The 20,560-nt window shown below is 53.1% G+C and overlaps 2 protein-coding genes across 6 annotated transcripts in view; one reads left to right on the top strand and one right to left on the bottom strand.

The window, feature by feature from the left end:
• CYB561D2 (cytochrome b561 family member D2) overlaps positions 1-20,560 on the bottom strand; it is a 532,125-nt gene that overhangs the window by 375,681 nt on the left and 135,884 nt on the right. The gene's annotated exons all lie outside the window — the stretch shown is intronic.
• Positions 1-20,560, top strand: part of CACNA2D2 (calcium voltage-gated channel auxiliary subunit alpha2delta 2) — a 638,569-nt gene that overhangs the window by 528,625 nt on the left and 89,384 nt on the right. For all 3 annotated transcript variants that reach the window (XM_075072870.1, XM_075072869.1, XM_075072871.1), the window contains exons 9-12: positions 5,586-5,636; positions 5,949-6,048; positions 16,339-16,497; positions 19,624-19,731. In XM_075072870.1, coding sequence (XP_074928971.1) covers positions 5,586-5,636; positions 5,949-6,048; positions 16,339-16,497; positions 19,624-19,731 — 418 coding nt within the window. The remainder of the gene's footprint in view (positions 1-5,585; positions 5,637-5,948; positions 6,049-16,338; positions 16,498-19,623; positions 19,732-20,560) is intronic.

The raw sequence follows: 20,560 nt of genomic DNA, 5'->3' as shown, positions 1-20,560 counted from the left end.
GGAGAAGCAGCAGCAGCATGGACTGGCGATGGTGGAGCAGAGAGACATAGGGGGCTGCCCAGGGGTCAGTAGGGAAACACGCCTGTGGGGGCGAGACCCTGGGACAGAGAGAACTGTGCAGGTGCAGTTGCAGGTGCTGAGGGGCTGTGGGTCCTGGGTGAAGGTCCCTGGGGTGACGCCCCTCACCCTGCCTATGGCCGGGATCCCTGTGCAGACCCAGGAGGGGTCGGGCTGGCTGGTAGTTGGGGTTCTCCAGGATATCGGCTGGGAGGCCCTGTTGGGGGGTGGCTGTGTCTCTTTGGGACAGGATCCAGGCCCTGCTCCTGTAACGGCAGAGGGTTTGAATTCAACTCCAGGGAACAAATTGGCTAAGGTGGAAATGGTCAGTGAAAATGCAAATGACCTGTCTGGCAGGGGGGAGGGGCTGCTGGGCTCAGGATACCTGTCTACCTGTAACCAGCCCCCTAGGGCCAAGTGGGAGGGAGAGATGCTCCCCACCCCCCTGCACACTGGAGCTCACGCTGGCTCTGATGCTGTGACCAAAGCAAGGAGCTCACTGCCTGCCTCCACTGGGACAGCAAGGGCAGTGCTGAGCACGGTGGGCGCTGCGACCCCAGCTGAGTGGGGGGAAAACCCAGGCAGGGCAGGTCAGCTGCCAACCAGGTTTGCCTGGTTCCGATGTGCTGCTGGGAAGTGATTACACAGCAGGGAGGATGCTACCAGGGACAGGGCTCAGGGGGGCTGTGACCCCAGGCCCAGCCAGCGAGAGGGAGCAGGTCCCACTCCCTGCCCCAGCAGCTGAATCCCAGACCGAGCTGCAGAGGGATCCCTCCTTGGAGAAGCTGAGGGAACTTGCTGGCCACAGCCCTGCAAACCCCCTTGGGGAAGGCTGCAGGGACAGTGTTCTGCAGGAGAAGGGATTCCTGTACCGGGAATTCGGCTCCCCACGGGGAAGTAGAACTGGGGGGAATCGGGAGGCAGCTGGTGGTGCCCCAGGAGTCCACAGGGTTCTTGCCTTTCGAGCTGCTGTATGGGAGGAGAGTGAGGGGACCCCTGGACCGCAAAGGGGAGGATTGGGAGGAGAAAGGGGAAGACCCCATGGGTGATCTCTTCCCTGAGGTGGGAGCCAATCTCCCCATCAGGTGTTCCCCGTTCAGAGTCACTGGGAAAGCAGCCCAGAACCTGGAGAGAGAGGTCAAGGACCTGCTGACTTTACATGGGATCCAGCTGTTCAGCAGCCCATGGGCCTCACCCGTGGGGCTGGTCCCCAGGGGAGACAGGATGATCTGGTTTTGTGGGGGCTATCAGAAGCATAAAGCCATCACAGTGTCCGATGCCGACCCCATGCCTAGGCCTGGGGAGATTCTAGACAAGCAGAGGGCAACGGAGAACTTGGCCCTGGCGTACACTGATAACGTGCATCCTTAGCCAGAACTGGGAGGAACAGGTGTCCCAGGTGAAGAGGGTGCTGGGCTGCCTCAAGGAGGTGGGACTGACGGTAAAAGCTGGAAAGTGTAAGGTGGGGATGGCAGAGGTGTTGTATCTGGGTCACAAAGTGGGGAGCGGCTGCCCAAGCCCAGAGCTGGCCAAGGCCAAGATGGGGGCTCTTAACCAAGAGAGCCCGAATCGCAGCCCAGAGTGCTAGGAGAAGACCCTGTCCCAGTTTGAACCCCAGGGGTATTGGGGTGGCAAAAGGGTACGGGCCGCATAAAGCTTCCCACATGCAGCCTGCGAGTTCCATCAAGCACTCCTGACCTAAGAAAGGGCGCAAAACTGGACTGTCCTGGGGTAACTCACACCAAGGAATGGGAGAGATGCTGGAGCATCCCTGGGAACCTTGGTGGGTTCAAACTTCCCCAGGTCACTGGCTGAAATGACCTTGCTCAGTTCAGTCTTGAAGGGGGGAGAAATGTGACGAACTGGGAATGTTCTTAATGTTTTCCTTGAATACTGTGTTGGTGCCTCAGTGTCCCCTATGCAGTTCTTAATATCTAGGTGGTGGAATAAGGGGATGTGATTGCTGCAGAGCAAAGGGCCAATGCACCTAAATGCCTGACACTGTCTCCTAGCAACTGATGGCCTGGGCCCCTCCTCTCCAAAGGAGGCAACTGAAGGTGTTGGAGACAAAGGGATCAGGTGACCTCGTGGCCTCGGAAAGGAACTGAGCAGAGAGGAGGGGCTGGGGGGGGTTGGAGTCTGGAGTTGGCTGGGGACGAGGAGTGAAGTGCAGACGTGTGGGTCTGGCTCACTGCCCCCCAGAATGGACCCGGCCAAGGGGTCCGGTTCACTGTATCTACAAGCTCTGTTTTAGACCCTGTTCCTGTCATAGAATAAACCTCTGTTTTACTGGCTGGCTGAGAGTCACGTCTGACTGCAAAGTGGGGGTGCAGGACCCTGTGGCTTCCCCAGGACCCCGCAAGGGAAGACTCACTGTGGGAAGCACACGGAGGGGCAGAAGATGCTGAATGCTCCAAGGAGAGACCCAGGAGGTGAAGACGTGTGAGCTTCTTGCCCTGAACAAGTCTGCTCCAAGGGAGAAAGAGGCTCCCCAAAGTCCAGATTGGCTTTGTGGGGAGCAGTTCCAGAGCATCACCCGGTGACTCCATGACAATAGGCAGAGTTTGGGAGGCATGGGAAGGTGGTGTAACAAGTTCTGTGGAGGAGACTGCTCCCAGCTTGCACCCCTGAGGCAGGGAGTCAGAATGTTGTTTATAAACAGAGTGATTAGCAAGTGATTAAGATAAGAAAGGGCTGTTAGGGTGTTTCCTAAAGTTAAACGATCTGTTCTAAGGTTTGTGAACTGCAAAAAGTATAAAGAACAGGAGTACTTGTGGCACCTTAGAGACTAACAAATGGATTTGAGCATAAGCTTTTGTGGACTACAGCCCACTTCTTCGGATGCATGGAATGGAACTGATTTTTCTACAATTGTTTCAATTGTTGTATTCAAGAGGTGGTAACAAAGTTACTAATATCTTTCTTTAGGAAGATAACTGATTTTTAGACAGGAAATGCAGTAGATCTAATCTACCTGGATGTCAGTAAGGCATTTGATACAGTTTCACATAGGACATTATTAGTTAAATTGGAGAAAATGGGGATTAATATGAGAACTGAAAGGTGGATAAGGAACTGGTTATAGGGGAGACTGCAACAGGTAATACTGAAAGGTGAACTGTCAGGCTGGAGGGAGGTTACTAGTAAAGTTTTTCAGGCATCAGTCTTGGGTCTGATCTTATGTAACTTTTTTATTACTGACCTTGGCACAAAAAGTGGGAGTGTGCTACTAAAATTTGCAGATGACACAAAGTTGGGAGGTTTTGCCAATACCGAGGAGGACCCGAATATCGTACAATAAGATCTTAGATGACCTTGTAAACTGGAGTAATAACATGGAATGATATTTAATAGTGTAAAATGCAAGGTCATGCATGTAGGGACTAACAACAAGAATTTTTGCTATAAGCTGGGGACGTATCAGTTGGATGTGACAGTGGAGGAGAAAGAGTTGGGTGTATTACTTGGTCACAGGATGACTATGAGCCACTGATGTGATGCAGCCGTGAAAAGGCTAATGCGATCCTAGGATGTATCAGGCGAGGTATTTCCAGTAGAGACAGGGAAGTGTTAGTACTGTTACGCTGGTGAGACTTCATCTGGAGTATTGTGTGCAATTCTTGTAAACTGGGCCATTAACAAGTTCAGGCTTGAAATTAGACAAAGGTTTCTAATCATCAGAGGAGTGAAGTTCTGGAGCAGCCTCCCAAGGCGAGAAGTGGGGGAGAAAAACCTAACTGCGGGGCCATCCCTATCTATTCTGGGGCCCTATGCAGCCCTCCCTGCAGGGGTGGGGGTCAGGCCTCTGTGGGGAGGACGGGAGCGGGGCTGGCTTGCGGAGCAGGGGGAAACCACCCCCTAGCACTCACTGGTGGCACAGCTGGGGCCAGGTCTGCACTTCCCACCACTGGTGAGTGTAGGGCCGACAATGCTGCACTCCTCAGGGGAGTGGGAGTGGGGGTGGGGCTGGGGCTGGGAAGAGGTGGGTCGGAGCAGGAGCAGGGACCCTGGGGAAGAGCCGGAGCAGGGGCTGGAGCAGCATGCAGCTGCGCAGAGCACCAGGAGATTTGGTGCCCTATGCAGCTGCGTACTTTGTATATGGGTAAGGATAGCCCTGCCTAACTGGCTTCAAGATTGAGCTTGATAAGTGTATAGAGGGGATGGTATGACAAGACTGCCTGCAATGGTGTGCAGCCCATTGGTGACTGCCTGTAGCAAAAATCCCCAACAGCTGGAGACGGGACACTAGATGGGGAGGGTTCTGAGTTACTACAGAGAATTCTTTCTGAGGTATCTGTCTAGTGGGTCTTGCCTACATGCTCAGGGTCTAACTAACCATCATATTTGGGGTCAGGAAGGAATTTCCCCCTGGTCAGATTGGCAGGGACTGTGGGAGATGTGGGGGGTTCACCTTCACATGGGGTTTAAACTAGTGTAAGTGGTGAATTCTCTGTAACTTGAAGTCTTTAAACCATGATTTGAGAACTTCAGTAACTCAGCCAGAGGTTAGGGGTCTATTACACGAGTGAGTGGGTGAGGTTCTGTGGCCTAGGTCAGACTAGTTGATCACAATGGTCCCTTCTGACTTCAGTAAGCATATCTGAGTAAGAATTACTTTAAATCTAACCAGTGTCCCATAAGTAACTTGGCACAAGATGTCAGAACCTGTTAGTATTAGAGCTGAGTGGGTCTAATATTTATTTAATTTTCTTTCTTGATATACGAATTAGATACAATGCTCCTTTCAGATATTTCTAAATTATTATCTGCAAAAACACGAGTTTTCAGTTGCCTAAGCAGCCCCTGGAATCACGGTGAAAGTTGCAGACCCCCCATCTGAAATGGTGCTGCTGTGGGCAGGCATGGAAGTTGTGTCCACCGCCTCCCTCCCTCCCCCACACACAGCTCCATTGGCCTGCATGGGGACGGACGGACACACCCACACCCACACCAAAATGTAGAAGTCAAACTACACCTACGGACCTTAGATCTCCGCAGCCGACCCTCCCATGATTTCAATGGTAATGACAGCCGCTCTGCACACCACAGGGAACAGCTCTCACAGGCTCCAGCTGATGAGCTGTGCATTGTGCACAGAGAATTTGAAGTTTGATGCTGCCAATCCATCATGTTTCATTTTGCACTGTCTGAATCCAGACCGGCCAAACTTCCTGCTGAGAATTCTGGGTAGTGTAGTCCAGCAGGCTACAGTTATTAGAACGGCCAGTAGATGGCATTTAAAAAACCATGTGCGTATTCATAATTACTACATAGAGTCCTGAGCTTTCTGTGGAGAGAACTGTCTCCAGTTATCAGAGAGTAATTTAATCATTGGTTCTTGAGCAGTTTTATCCAGCCCAGGACAATAGACATACACATACATGCCCTCTTGTCAGCCACTGCTGTAGTTCTCCCATCCCAACCTCGTCCTCCCAAGGAGGCCCTGGGCTGTGATACGATGCCAGTCCCTTCCCCAGGTGGGGTGGGAGGCCGGGACATGCTTCACGCTCTGTCTTTGCTCATTGCAGGTATATCCAAGGGGCCTCCTCTCCAAAGGACATGGTGATCATCGTGGACGTGTGAGTGTTGCCTGGGAGGAATCTGTAGGAACCCTGGATTCCTTTTATGGGCAGGGCCTTCTTGTGAAATTCTCACCTAGCCAATCAACAGGCTGCAAATGGGTGGAGCCAGAGTGAGCCTGTAACTCTGCCACCCCCACCTTCCCCAAGGGAAGGCTCTGGGGGGCTGCTGAGGAGCAGTGGGGTCACTGGTCATGCCATTCTCCCCTCCCCTGCCCTGTCTCTGCAAGCAGCAGTGTCCTGTATTCCCCACCCCAGAGCTACGTATTGCCTTGAGCCACATCACAAGTCATGCCCCCTCTGCCTCCTCAGGAGCGGCAGCGTCAGTGGCCTCACCCTGAAGCTGATGAAGACATCAGTCTGTGAGATGCTGGACACCCTTTCAGATGATGACTACGTCAACGTGGCTTCGGTGAGTACCACTCTGAGGAGGGGAGAGGGGTGGGGAACCCTAGCAACAAGAGATGGAGAACACTTTTATGTTCATGACCCACCAGCCTGTGCACCACCGTTTGGTCTCAGTTGGGCAACCAAATACTGGGACTCGCATCCCTCCCATACTGACATGACTCACTGGGAGGAAATTTCCAGACTACGTTTCCTTTGGCTAAATACCAAACCCATGTGACTCCCTGTCAATCCAGACTGTATTGGTCTTTCTAAAAGAGAGAAGTTCTGGGCTGGAATCACTCGGTGGAGTTCTCTGGCCTGTGCTGTGCATGAGCTAATCCAAACAGTCCCTTCTGCCTTAACGTCTAGGGAGCGGGGGGCTGCGTAGCTAGTGATCAGGGAGGCAGTGGATAGTTCTTACGGAGAGAGCGTTTCCAGGACCGTGGTGGGTGCTGGGATTGTTCCCAGATGAGCAAGACATGGAGATGCTCTTTCTTTTGAGGCCTTGTGCAAGAAATTCAGGAAAGTACCCCAGGCCCCTTTAAGCTGCTCTCACCACGTACAACTCCGGCTGAGGACACCTCTCCACCCTGGCTGAGCATCTTCAGGGAAAGGGAAAAGGGGACCCTCTGCAGCCAGAGTCTGATGTAGCTCTCTGCAAAAGTGCCCCGGCCCCACTGCTTGCACAGGGGATGGGCAAACCAGGAGGGGTGCAGCGAAAGCCTGAACTGATCCTGAGCCATGCTGGAGTTCAGCTCACTTTTGGGGCCATTTAGGGAACTGGGATAAAAATCTTTCTGGGGATTGGTCCTGCTTTGCACAGGGGATTGGACTAGATGACCTCCTGAGGTCCCTTCCAACCCTGATATTCTATGGTCCTATGATTCCTGCCCATTTGCTTTCCCAGGAGCAGGGGCTCTGACGCACCATCAGAGAGTCTGTCATGGGATGGCAGGGGCCTGATGCCAGTGCAGAGCAATTTCACATGTCCAAAGTGCTGAGCAAGCACCCAGAATTAGATGCCTGTTATCACCCCCTTTGTACCGATGAGAAAACTGAGGCACAGAGAGCTAAAGCCCCGCTGGGAGCTAGTGACGAGACTGGAATTAGAACTTAGGACCTCCCTAGCCCCAGGTCCTTGTTCAGGTCACTTCAGCATGAGATTTGGACAGTTCAGCTGAACCTGAAAGGTCCTTCTTACCCTATGGGTGCCCCTCTGAATGCTCTAGCCCTCTGGGCTTCTCCCGCCACTAGCAAACTACTGGCAAGGCGAAACCCTGGCCGCACTAGTGCAGGGATAGGGTGTAGAAGTCTCTTCCCTGCCTGTAACAGCAGGCCAGGATTGCAAGCTGTCCAAGAGTCGCTAGGGAAGGAGATTGGCCACCAACCATGCACGTTGCACACCTGGCCCCAGTAGGGTGTGGTCAAACTCTCACAGGATGTGGTCAATCCCTCAGTCAGCTAGCGCATATGTTACCTTCCACACCATGCACTCACCTGGGATGAATATCGCACCCACTGCATCGTGCGTCCACCCTGTGCCTGCAGGCTGACTCTCATCACCAGGCAAAGACGGCACCACTCCCCGCCACCTTCCCAGTTTGGCTCATCCTGGTAAGGGCAGAAGGTTGCCCTGGCACCAATCCTACATATTAATAAAACTGTGTCACACATGGCACACCCACACCCACACACCCCACTCCCCGTACTGTACAGTATCCATGATGGTTTGGCAACAAGGTAAATTGAGTGGCACTAATTATACTGTAACCTTTTTTATTGCTAACCAACAAACTGTAATTGTTACGTAGATACTCTCTATAGACAAGTAACCTCAGTGCTACTCTGGGCTATGACAGTGGATCACTTAGCCGCTAAATAACTATGTCGTTGTGACTGGAGCTGTGTACAGTGAGGAGCTAAGGAATTGTTATCCAGTAATTTCTCTGTAGAGTAGTCAAATGCCAGCTAATTGCACTCTGCTTCTTGACTGCAAAAAGGTGCATCACCTATGGTGCTCAGTCTTGCAGAGGTACGATAGAGAGACTGTGTTACTGAATGTGGTCTCTTGGATATGGACCCTGACCCCACACCGTCATGACGTGCACTCCAATTACTGGGTCACAGTGCACGCTTGCATCAAAGAGTCGGGACATTTGTGACTTGCATGGGCATCGTTTCATCTCTGTCCTCCTCCTCCCCTCCTGCTTGGAGGGTCTTGTCACCGGCCTGTGTGTCTTAGGCCTCGTGGGGAGGGCTCCAGCGTCAGCATGAGTGCTCATCAACCTCCCTGGGTGCCATCAGAGCTACAGCGCCAAGGAAATGACCGTGGTTCTTGGGATAGGATTGTTTTTAATGAGGGTTGCCACAGGCTCTTTTTCTTCCTCCCTCTACATCCCATCCCTGAGCCAATTCCCCTAGCATCTGACAGACCTTTTCAGCCACCCCAAAACTGCAAATCCCCCAACACCCATCAAAGAGGGTGTCAAACCCAAGTCCAGTATCAACTCCCAGGGAGCCTGGATGACATCTAGGAGCTTGGCAGCTTTGCTGACACCTTAGCAGGGCTGGTGGAAGAACAAGTACCCTGGAAAACCTTCAGAAACACTGAGCCCCCACCATTTCTATGGAGATCAGTGGGATTTCTCACCACCTTGGCAAAGCAGGCCCCGAGGCAGGTGGGGCTGGAGACATGTTAGTGCAGCAGGAGAGTCCTGAGATCCAGCATGGCAAGAGCTCCCTGGTGTTGCCACACGATCAGTAAAGGCAGCTGATGGTTTCCAGTGGGGTGATAGTGGTTCATGGCGTCACCAGCCTCCAGCACCCAGGAGTTAAAGCAACAATTGGTTCTGTACTGACTGAGAGCTGGGAAGCAGCTTCGCCGCTCACAAAATGCCACGGCATCTGGGAGGAGACAAGCATTTTCTTTCTTTCTAGAAAGGGGAAGAGGGTGAGGGGGAATAGCTAGTCCCTCAGAGTTGCTGCTGCCTCGCATGGCTCCCGCAGCCCATTTACCATTTCTGTCACCTTTCCCTTCCCTCCCCTCTCCCGACGTCTCCCTGCCTTTGATCGACTGGAACCCACAAAACACACCTGTGAGAAATAAATTACATGCTTCCCTTGCCGTTGCCCCTGCACCAGCTTTGACTGCCAGTTTTCTTTGTGGGAGATGTTCATTGTGGTGACAATGGGACATTGGCGTGAGAGGCAAAGAGGCGGCTGGGACTTGGGGCTGGCTGAGGGAGATGTACAGCTGCATCATCCTAACTAGCTCAGGAGATTTTGTGGCTCAGCAGGGAGTGCTCGGGGATCAGATTGGCTTCCAGCCAGGAAGAGCTCTGGCTTCCCAAGCAGGATCTAGTTAATAGGATACATGTGGCTCTAGATAGTCGTGCTGCCGACTGGAGTAAGGTACTAGCCATCGGGCGTAAGAGGCTCACAGTCTGGCTTATTCCTCCCACCAGATGGGACACAGAACAGTTTGGAGCAATGGGGACATTTTATCTGCCATGAGTCAGAGGAAATTGTCTCCTAGTCTCCACACCCTTCCAGGGGGCATTAGGGGTCTGTCCAGAGTCCCCTCATTTTTCAGGCATGTAGATGCCTCAACAAAAAATCTTGTTCAGGTTCTCCCCATTACGGGGAAAGAGCAGACTTTGGAGACTGCTCCACAGACCTGGCATTAGGGCAGGCACCGCGGGCTAGTGCTTCGGACCTGGGATGGCTGAAGGCAGGGAGAGCACCCCATGGAAACGCAAACCTCCCCTTGGGAAGGGATGGAAGCTGGTGAAGGACTACTTGCAGGAGAGAGGCAGGTGCGAGAGGGAGTTGGAGGTGCTGGGTGCGGGCTCTGGGAGGGGGGTTGTGTGCTGGGTGCCGGCTCTGGGCTGGGACAGAGAGTTGGGGTGCAGAAGGAGTTTGGGGTGCAGCAGGCAGGCTGCCTTTGGGCGGGGGGCCAGAGAGGAGGACTCCCCTCAGCCCTCTCCCTGCCAGCAACAGTGAGCTCAGGGTGAGGGGAAGGCCCCGGCAAGGCCCCCCAGCACAACACTCACGCAAGCCCCCCCAGGCTGCTGCTCAGGAGGTCCAGCCAGGATACGCCCCCACCTGGAGTTGCCTGCCAGGTGTAGGGGCTGCTATGCACCTCCTCCCTCCATAGGTGCAGCAGCCTCCTCAGCCTGCCCCCAGCATTGCTGCCTTGTAGCCATCAGTGCCATGGCTGGCAAGAGAGCACAGCGCAGAACTGCAGGGGGCAGCCACCCACAGCCAAGGGCAGGCAGGGATGTTCAGGGGAGAGGCACACAGGGGCAGCAAATGGGGCCAGAGAAGAGACCCGGCCCTGAACATTAGTAAACCGGGTCCCTGGGCCCTAAAGTTGCTGAAGCCCAGGCACTACAGGCCATACAACTCGCTACCCCTGGGGCCCTGTCCCATCCCAGGCTGTTGCACTGGGATGTGTTTGGTGGCATCACATCTCTTAGAGTCTTTGGGGGATAACACAAGAGTCCTAGATGTGCAGATCATCTGGGAAGCTCAGCTTAAGCTGGAGAGCAGAGGTCTTGACAAAAGTCACAGAGGAAACTGCGACTTCTTGCATGTTGGCAATTGCAGCAAACTCTGAGGCTATGAAGCTCCTAGGGGCCAGTTTGTCCCAGCAGTCAAGATATGTGATGTTCCTGTCAGCCAAAAGGTGACCAAGATGTAATAGTGACCTTCCTGAGGACACCTGTCCAGCCATCACCACTAGAGCTCTGAGCTAACCAGGCAGCCAGATGTCTTATGGCAGGCAGGTGGTTCTCTAGACCAGCTGTGCTCTCAGGTGATCAAGGCCTCTCTCCCATTCTCTGGGATGACTGAGGAAGCAGCATGTCTGGAGCTGAGACTTGATTGCCCCCAGAGTCGAAGGTCTATTGTCTGGTTGTCAGTATCACCAGCCAACGTGGCTGCAGGCCTGGAGCTCATTAAAACTAGTCCAGCTTGGCAGATCGACGGCTTCCGCTTTCCAACACCCCCCCTTAGGTCCAGGAGGGGCAGTACATGAATAAGGCATGATCTACTGTAGCCCAGAGAAAGACTCCCCTTGGTGGGCATCGGATGGCATCCAGAGTGTGATCCTGAAGGTGCTGAGCACTCTGGCACTGCTCCAGCAAAGCAGCCATCCTAGGTGCCTGCCGTCACATTTGTATCTGAGCACCTCACACTCTTTAACATATTAGTCCTCATAACAGCTCTGTGAGGCAGGGTAAGGCTGTTAGCTCCATTGCACTGAAAAGTACCGGGATGCCCTCTAAAGACTCACCCACCAGAAGGCAAAGAACAAATTCAGTGTTCAGTATTATTATTCCTTACAATCTCATGATTTTTAAGCCAATTTTGTGATTTTTTTGGAGGCTTGACTCCTGATTTTTAACCTCTTGGGGTTGGCAGTACCGGATTTGTTCCCAGTCCTTTCAGTTCTTTCCTCTCCAGGGGTTTATAATAATAAAAAAACATAATTAGCGCTTCTCAAACAGTTTTGCAGACATTGTTCTGGATTCTAGACCCTGCTGTGTGCTGCAAAGCAGTCATGAAGACTCAGCTCCCGGAGCATCCCCAGGGGGCCATTTGGAATACAAGACGAATGGCGCCAGCATGCCCTGAGAGGTTTTGCAAACTGATTGGTCCTCAGTGCTCCCCATAGGCTTCCAGCACAGCTCAGATCCTCAGGTGGCTAGACTGAGAAATGTGCCTCCTGTCCCGGCCTTAATATCTTTATGGAGGATTAGCTGCAGCTGCTGACCCCAACTACTTCCATTCTCAGCATGATCTGCTCCTAGGACAAGCAATGATCTGTCCTTGGACAGCATCCATTATTGCTGATTGATTTATATAGCACTGAGAGCATGCCAGGTTTATGTGGTCCTGCCTCAGCTCAGGGGCCGGACCAGATGACTGCTCAAGGTCCCTTCCGGCCCGATGTTTCTAGGATTCTACAAGCTGACCTGTGCAGCCACTTCCAGTGAACGATGTCTTGCAGCAACATTGTGAACTCATCACAACTGACGTTGCATAGGTCCGTGCCCTGCCCTGATCACACCCAGCGAGACAGCCTGCTGCTTTCTCGGCCCTTTGGCCTAGCCTAGCGGGAGTCAGGAGCTGTAGTTGCTCTTTGTCCCACATGCCCTCTGGCAGGAAAGTAATGAGTGTAACCTGCCTATTTTTGCTGGATCCCTGCCTCCCTACTGAACGTTCTGTATTTCCAGCAATCTGTGAGCCCCTGCTCTGTCCATCCTCTCACCTCTGCTCCCCGATGGGAGATCAGGCCTCTCCATGCTGGAGCACAGTGCAGGACATTTGCTTAAGTGGGTCTGCCACCTTGTGATAAGGCACTCAAATGTCCTGCAGAAATGCTACCTAGAGGTGCTCAGGGAAATCACAGCTTTCTCCATGGACAGATACATTCTGCTCTTGCTTACACTGGTGCAAATGTCATCTAACTGCACCCAAATCCAAGCAGTTCTTCCAGAATTTACACCATCATAACTGAGAGTGGCTGTGTGATTAATTGGGCCCTGACTTTCCGAAAATGGGGAATGAACCCCACTTCTTTCTAGACATCCATTTCTCACTTGCAGGGATAGCTCCTACCAGTCCTCATTCCTTTTCTTCCTCCTCCCCCTGTCCTGTTCAGGAGCTGTGATGATTTTCCAGTCTCAGAGGAAGTCAGAGGGTGTGGAGGAAATGGGCAGGAAATGTTTTCTCGAGGCCTGGAGCATGAGCTCACAGCTCTGTTGGCGTGTGTGAACAGCTGATAGGGTAACTAGACAGCATCAGGTTAGGAATCACCAGGCTGATCCTGGCCCACTTGTTGTCCCGTTTGTGCCTGTAGTGAGGTGGTGTGGCTCCACTCCGCCCTGGAGTGGGATGAGCCCATCCGGAGACTGGAGTGGGCGGAGCTAGGGAGCTCAGAGCCCGCCCCTCAGAGGGTCAGGCAGTGACCTGGAAGTATAAAGGCTCACTAGGGAACCAGCTGCTGGGCACGTCTCTAGCCTAGCCCACGACTGGGAAACCCCTGCGGCCCAAGGTGCACAGCAGGACTGGTCTGACTTGCTCTGCACCCGCTGCCGTGAGGAGTTGCCGGGCCTGCCACATGCTCACTACCTGGAGGAGTTGCTGGACCTGCCCGGCACTCGCTACTGGGAGGAGTTCCTGGGCCTGCTGCTCACCCACTACCCTGAGGAACCCATGGTGATGGACCCCCTGAAGGACAACTTCCTGACCCGAGTACTACCCGAGGGGAAGTCTGGAAGTAGCCCACGGGCAGCCGACCCTAGTCTGGCTGCAGCACTGCCAGAGCCGATGTCAGTGTGTTGCGGCCAGGATCCCCACTGACAGCAGCAGCAGGTCTTCTGCCACTGCTAAGGCCCTGGGCTGGGACGCAGTGGAGTGGGAGGGCCTGCGTCTCTGGCAGTCTCCCCCTCTCCCAGGCGTTGGAGGCTTGGGCCTACTGTCATTGCTCAGCCCTGCCTGAGCTCCTGACTCTATATTGCCCCGCCCTGACCTAGGGCCTGGGCTTATTGTTACTGTTTATACTGCCTGACTCATTGTCGCCCCACCCTGCCCCAGGGCCTGGGCTTACGGTGCTTATTCCAGTTACCACAAGGGCCTCCAGGAAAGCCTCCCACGGCCGGACTAATTCCCCAAACCTCAGCAGTGTGCAGTGAGCCGGTGTGGCTCCCCTCCACCTGGAGAGGGTTGAACCCCGGCCAGCACCTCTACAGTGCCCCTTCTAGCAGCACAGAGGGGATGGGGAGCTGCCCTGACAACGCAGCTGGGGATTCTCCAGGAGTGGGCGCACACCTGGCTGCCCTACAGCATAAAGTGTACTCCAGGGGCAGGAGCACACTGCACTCTGAAAACCCTGTTCTGGCAGGGGACAGTACACCGACTCCTCCCTCCTGCAGCACATCTGAGAGTCTGGCCCGATAGATTGTTAAGAGACCCATTTTCTATCTGTCTCAGGTAGTTATACAGCCTGCCACCAGCACCTCACACCCCGTCTGAGCACATCACAATCTCCAGTGTATCCTCTCACATCCCCGGGAGGCAGGACAGGGTAATTGGCCCCATTATACAGATGGGAAACTGAGGCACAGAGCGACTTTCCCAACGTCATACAGTGTGTCTGTGGCTGAGCAGGGAACTAAACACAGGCCTAGCCACTGGACCATCCTGCATGTGTAACCCCGGTTGCTAATAACCCATCAGACTAAATCTGAAAGCTTTTTCAGACTCTGAGTCACATCTGGGCTGTCTTCAGCTCCCCACATGAGTGCTGCTGTATTTGCATCATGTTTTCTGTGTGCTTTTCACTCAGCTTGGAGCAATGAAAATAGGCTAGTCAGGTTCACTGTGGCTTCTAATCAGCTTCGCTTCCTGGTTCTCCTGCATGTGCCCAGTACTGCCCTGTCTGGGTCACAAGGGCCATGTCTAGTTTTAAGGAAGCTGTTTTTTACTGGACTGTTTAAAATGGGAACATTTCTAGTCGCCTTAGCTGATAAGTCTTGTTTTTATTCAACTTACATTTTTGGGTGTAAAATGTTCCTGCCAGTGTCCCATTAAATAAGTGTTATGGGCTGAGAGCAGTGTGATAAGCAAGATATGATTCCAGGCTCTTTGGAAATTACTGGTTTCTAGGAAGGTGATTATAGTATTTTATTTATTGCCCTTTTATTCTCCTGCTCATTTTCTATCTCATTTATCAAAACAGAAGGAGAATGAGCACGTCTGTCAGATTGACAATGGGAATTTTGCAGTGCAGATGCATGGGGTGGATTGCTGAGCTGGTTTGTTATGATACTAGCCAGAATTTTCAAACTTGGGTTCCTGAATCCATATCTAGGCTCCTACATAAAAGTGACCTTGTTTTCAGAAGTACCAAGTAACTGCAGCTGTGGTTGAAATCACTCAGAAGTGCTGTGTCCAGCACCTCGGAAATCAGACTATTTAGGTGCCTAATTATTGATTTAAGAGTCTAACTTCAGGCACCTGGGTTTGAAGTTTTGCCCAGTGTTTTCACCTCTAGGTCACAGGTTTTACTTTGTCCTAAATCCAGGTGCTTCAAGTCACTGCCAGCTAACGGCCGCTTGGTGGCCTGTGTGAAATGAGTTTATGATCTCAGTGCAGCTCTCAGGGCTGGATCCAAGGTTCACGGAAGTCAGTAGAAGGACTCCCATTGGGCTTTGGATTATTCACTCATCCGCCCCCCAGTGACTAGGTATCCACAAAACACACAAACCCCCTATCGGAACTAGCACTAATTGCCCCACACCCCTTGTTAACAATCTCACAAAGGGGATAAGGTGCAAATTTGCCCAAATACTGAGCTGTCTAGTGCAGGGGTTCTCAAACTTGGGGTTGGGACCCCTCAGGGGTCAAGAGCTTATTACATGAGGGGTCGCAAGCTATCAGCCTCCACTCCAAACACCACTTTGCCTCGAGCATTTATAATGGTGTTAAATATATAAAAAAGTGTTTTTAATTTATAAGGGGGTCGCATTCAGAGACTTGCTATGTGAAAGGGGTCACCAGTACAAAAGTTTGAGAGGGAATTGCTGCCTGGCAGGCATTCTCCAGCAGAAGTTCACAGACCAGCTTCCTTGGGAAGGTCCCAGTGTTCATTTATTACACGACTGTATTCTATAGCCATGGGCCAGATCTGCAGGGCACCACAGCATTGCTTGACCCGGCTTCTCTGCCGCCTGCTGCTTGACTAGGCAAGGCTCCTCTCATCTCCCCATCCCTGCCAGTCACAAGCTGTCACTCCCTAGCTCCCCACTGCTCAGGCCTGCAGGGGAGGATGCAGATTTTACACCCAGCTCTTGAAGATGTTGTGGAAACATTCTCCTGGGTTCTGCAGTACGAGATGCCCCCTGTTTCTGTCCGGGATGGATTTTTGACTCTCTGTTACATGTTCCTTTTATTGGGCTAGATTTTTGTCATTACAGGCAGTGTATTGGCACTTAACACTGATACAGATCCATCCCAGCCAAGCCAGGTACAACGGCAGGCGAAATGATTTGAGCACAACAGGGACTGTGAGCTGCTAGGTGTCCCATGGAGAACCCCCAAGTTATGAGTGCTGAGCAGTGCTGGGAGCTGTGATTTATAACCCGCTATGCATTTGCCATGGGGGAGGCGAGTCTTTGGTTATCCTCTTGCCTCCTCTCCAAAGCTGGTTGCCTTTCAGTTGGGGATTACAGTGTCACTGCTGCAGTTCCCCCTCCGCCCCTCCAACGTGCTGTGACACTTGGTCCCTTTCCCTCTTCCTTTCTAGTTTAACGAGAAGGCAAAACCTGTGTCCTGCTTCAAGCACTTGGTCCAGGCCAACATCCGCAACAAGAAAGTCTTCAAAGAAGACGTGCAGGAGATGGTGGCCAAGGGGACAACTGACTACAAAGCCGGCTTTGAGTACGCCTTTGACCAGCTGCAAAATGTAAGCCTGGGACTAAGACCCGGGGCCTTGTGGGAGTGGGGCTTTAGGACTCAAACACAAGGGCTTCCAAAGGACAAAATCCCAGGTAGTTCCAGGACTCAGACTCTTGGGTTTTGGGGGTGGGGGCTCCAGGATCCTGACTGGAGGCTTCCAGGTGAAGTGCTGGGCCTCCAAGCAGGAGGCTAGGACTATTCACTGCCAGATGACTGCAGCTCATGAGCCTGGGGACTGTGTTCAATCACCCGTTTGCAAGAGGCTACCCCCATCCTGTGACTCTTTGAACTTCTCTCCTCTTCACCTGGGGATCTCAGGAGGCACTGCTTGGGCGAGTATCCTCACCCCCTTCAGGCGTGTCTGTCTTTACTCACTTACGAGGTGCTTCACCATCTACACTGCTATTCATACTCGTGCTAGGTATATACACTATATGACACTGAAAGAAGCATGCCGCGTCGACGTACTCTAAGTATAAGACAAGAGACACCAGCTGGATACGACACATGAGGAAGCACAAGGAAACCAGGAGACAGTGCTGTCAAAACAGACCTTTTGGAAACAGGAGATTCTCCCATGGCTTCTACCTGGCAGCTGGACACGCTCTAGCCTTGTAGGGAAAGGAAGGGCTCTAGCTCGGAAAGGAAGGGCTGACCTGAGACTCCAAGAGGGAAATTGGAGGCTTCCCAATTTCCCTCTTGGAATCTCAGGTCAGCCCTTCCTTTCCGAGCCTCCATTGTCTTCAATGAGATCTTTTTCCAAAATCCATTAGCAATGGGCTGGAGCCCGTAGGCCCAAGCAGCTGCCAAGCCACAGGGACATCCATGTGGGTCCCAGCGTGGACCTTTGCTTTGTAACATGGCTGATCCTTCCTCGGTACAGAGCTCTTCAGTCCCTCAGGCCCCTCACACCCTGGCTGCCAGCGATCAGCTTTCCAGTCACTAACAGGCAGTCTTTTTCACCATCCCCTTCAGTGTCCCCCACAGGGTGCGCCTTGGATTGCATGGTGTTCCCTTCACCTCAGGGCTCTCACCCAGCATCACATGCATCTGCTAAGCGCTGCATGAGGCTATCAGCAGCGCCCAGGCTGGAAAAGCACAGCTCAGCCTGTCCTGGGGCAGGGCTCTGCTGGCAGGACCTGCCTGTGTTATTGCTGCAGCCCTGGCCAGATCAATGGAGAGTATCAGGGACTCAAATTTCAGTTTTCACAGGAACTGCTGCCTCTTACATTTCATTAAAAAGTTCACAGGGCCAGCATGAGAGGGCTCGGCTCAGACATGCCGCCAAGGCGGTGGGCCAGATAAAGATGAATGACCCTATTAATCACTGAGCAGTAATAGTCACAACATAATTTCTGTCCAGACAGCCCCCACCCACAGTTCACCTCCACCACTTTCACCCCTGGAGAATCAGGCAGGGAAAACAGATTTGTCATGGCCACATGGTGAGCCAGGGCTGAGTCCTGCATAGAGACAGAGAAATCTGTACACACACACCCTGCTGTACTCACACTTGCATGTACACACACCCTGCTGTACTCACACGCCCGTGCACACATTGCTGTCTGCACACACACACACTGCTGTACCCACACGCACACCTTGCTGTACTCACGTGCACACACTGTGGTACACATGCACACACACACTGCAGTACACACACACATGCACACACTGCTGTGCACGCATGCACACTGTTGTGGACGCAAACACACACGCACACACATTTCTGTTTGCAAGTGGAAACGCACAGGCTGGCTTGCAGCCCTGGGCACCCACATGGATTCCAAACTCCCCCTGGAGAGACAATGAGATGCAGCCAAACCTGACAAGGGAGTTAGGTAGATTTGGGTTTGTCACCATCTGAGCAGCAGGAGAGACAGGTGTATAGGAGAGGAATTACCAATGGCTGCCCTGTGCTCCCGGCTGCCCCGGCTTCTCCCAGCAGAGGGTGTGGTGGGGAGTGGGGGCAGGAGCCCAGGCCAGGGGGGAGCTCCCAGCTACATCAGCCCAAGCCTCTCCCAGCAAGAGGTACTGTGGGGAGGGGACAAGACCAGCTACTCCAGCCCCAGCCTCTCCCACTGTCCGTTGTGTGCCCAGCTGAGCGTTCTTCCAGTTGCATGTTGCTCTTTTCTCCCTGTCTGGGCAGGTCCTGTGGTGCAGGCATGGCTCTCTTGCCCCTGCTGGCCCCTCTAGTTCCCTGACAGCTTCCTTATGCTCATTCCAGGCAGAGGCAGAATCACCCTGGGCTGCCCAGCAGCAAGCACTGGGGGGGGGTCCTCAATGGTTCTTGTTCCGGATCATGGCATCCTCAGAGCAAAGCTGGCTGTGGCCCCTTCTGCTTCCCGTTCCCTTCCCTTCCAGAGCCCAAAGTGCCCAGGCTATGTCTGGGAGGGGAAATTCAATCTGAATCTCAGAGGAGACTTCTGGTGGCCTCTTCTCCCCAAGAAAGCAGTGGGCACCCCATGGCTTGGCTCATTTCAGACCAGGCTGGAGAATGGGGAGTCTGACTTTGCTGGCCAAGGTGAATCAGCCAGATAACCTCCAAAGTCCTTCCTGGCTTCACTGAATAGGAAGGAAGTTGCAGCAGGTGTAATGGCCTGAGTGGGATGATACTACGACTGATGCTACTCATCACCAGGGCTGCTTCTTGACAGGCACTTCTGAGCTCTTCAGCCCTCATACCTTGAGAATTGGGGCATGTTATATGTATGTGATGTTCTCACTCTTGGACATGTATAGGCACCCACACGTACAATACAGAAACATTCTGTAGGCACCTCGGAGGACATGGTGGTTACTCTTCCGGGCATAGTGGTCTCCCAGAATGTCAGAGTGATCATTGGGATAAAACTCACACCTTCTGTGCTCCAAACACACTATCTGAGCCAAAGGAGAATCCCCCATAGATGTCAGCAGTATTGGGCATATGACACATGATGGAGTAGTTCTGATCCCATCCAGCAGCAGACAGTGGGGCACAATACCCCAGCCAGTTTGTTGCTATGTATAATAGACACACACACACTGTATACAACCTTTCTTAGCAAAAGCCCATGCATTGGTTTAACCCAGGAGCATGACAGAGGCAATCTGTCCCTACCCTCACTCTGTTTTTTGCTCTTGGTTGCAGTCCAACATCACACGAGCCAACTGCAATAAGATGATCATGATGTTCACGGATGGCGGGGAAGACCGGGTCCAGGATGTGTTTGAGAAGTACAACTGGCCCAATAAAACGGTGAGTGCTCTGGTATTAGATGCATCAATCCCCTGCTGACGTGGTCCTGGTTCTAGTGCAGCCCATGAGCACTGCTCATGCTCCAACAGGCGGTATATGCGTTTGCTTCTTACCCAGAATGACCAGACGGCTCTGTGCTGTGCGTTTGTTTCTTGGGCTCTACTCCTAGCTTCTCCCTGCTGGAGGCACTGTAAGGAATTGGGTAGGAGTGTTGGCTCTTGGAAGACACCCAGCTATTTCACTTTTCAGCCTTTCCCAGCAGGAGGCGCTGTGGAGAAGGGGCAGGAGTGCTGGCTGTTGGGGAGCTCCCAGCTATGCCGGCCCCAGCCTCTCCCAACAGGGGGTGCTGTAGGGAATGCTACAAGAGCAGCAATCACTGTAACTAGACAGGGACGCAGGTCGGAGGTTTACAGCACAGCCCTTTATGGTGCTGCATTTAAAACAGGGGTGGGCAAACTTTTTGGCCCAAGGGTGACATCGGGGTTGCACAACTGTATGGAGGGCCAGGTAGGGAAGGCTGTGCCTTCCAAAACAGCCTGACCCCGCCCTCTATCCGTCCCCTCCCACTTCCCACCCCTTGACTGCCCCCCTCAGAACCTGTTCAACCCATTCAACCCCCCTGCTCCTTGTCCCCTAACTGCCCCCTCCTGGGCCTGCCTCCATCCAACCCCGCCGTCCTTGTCCCCTGATCGTCCCCTCCCGGGACCCCTGCCCCCATCCAACCCCCCTTGCTCCTTGTCCCCTAACTGCCCCCTCCCAGGACCCCTGCCCCCATCCAAATCCCCCTGCTCCTTGTCCCCTGACCACCCCCTCCCGGGACCCCTGCCCC

This window comes from Chelonoidis abingdonii, chromosome 16 (genome assembly GCF_003597395.2).
Source record: "Chelonoidis abingdonii isolate Lonesome George chromosome 16, CheloAbing_2.0, whole genome shotgun sequence".
Lineage (NCBI taxonomy): Eukaryota > Metazoa > Chordata > Testudines > Testudinidae > Chelonoidis > Chelonoidis abingdonii.
The sequence above is the reverse complement of the archived record's forward strand: the minus strand, read 5'-3'. Positions and strand labels throughout refer to the sequence as shown.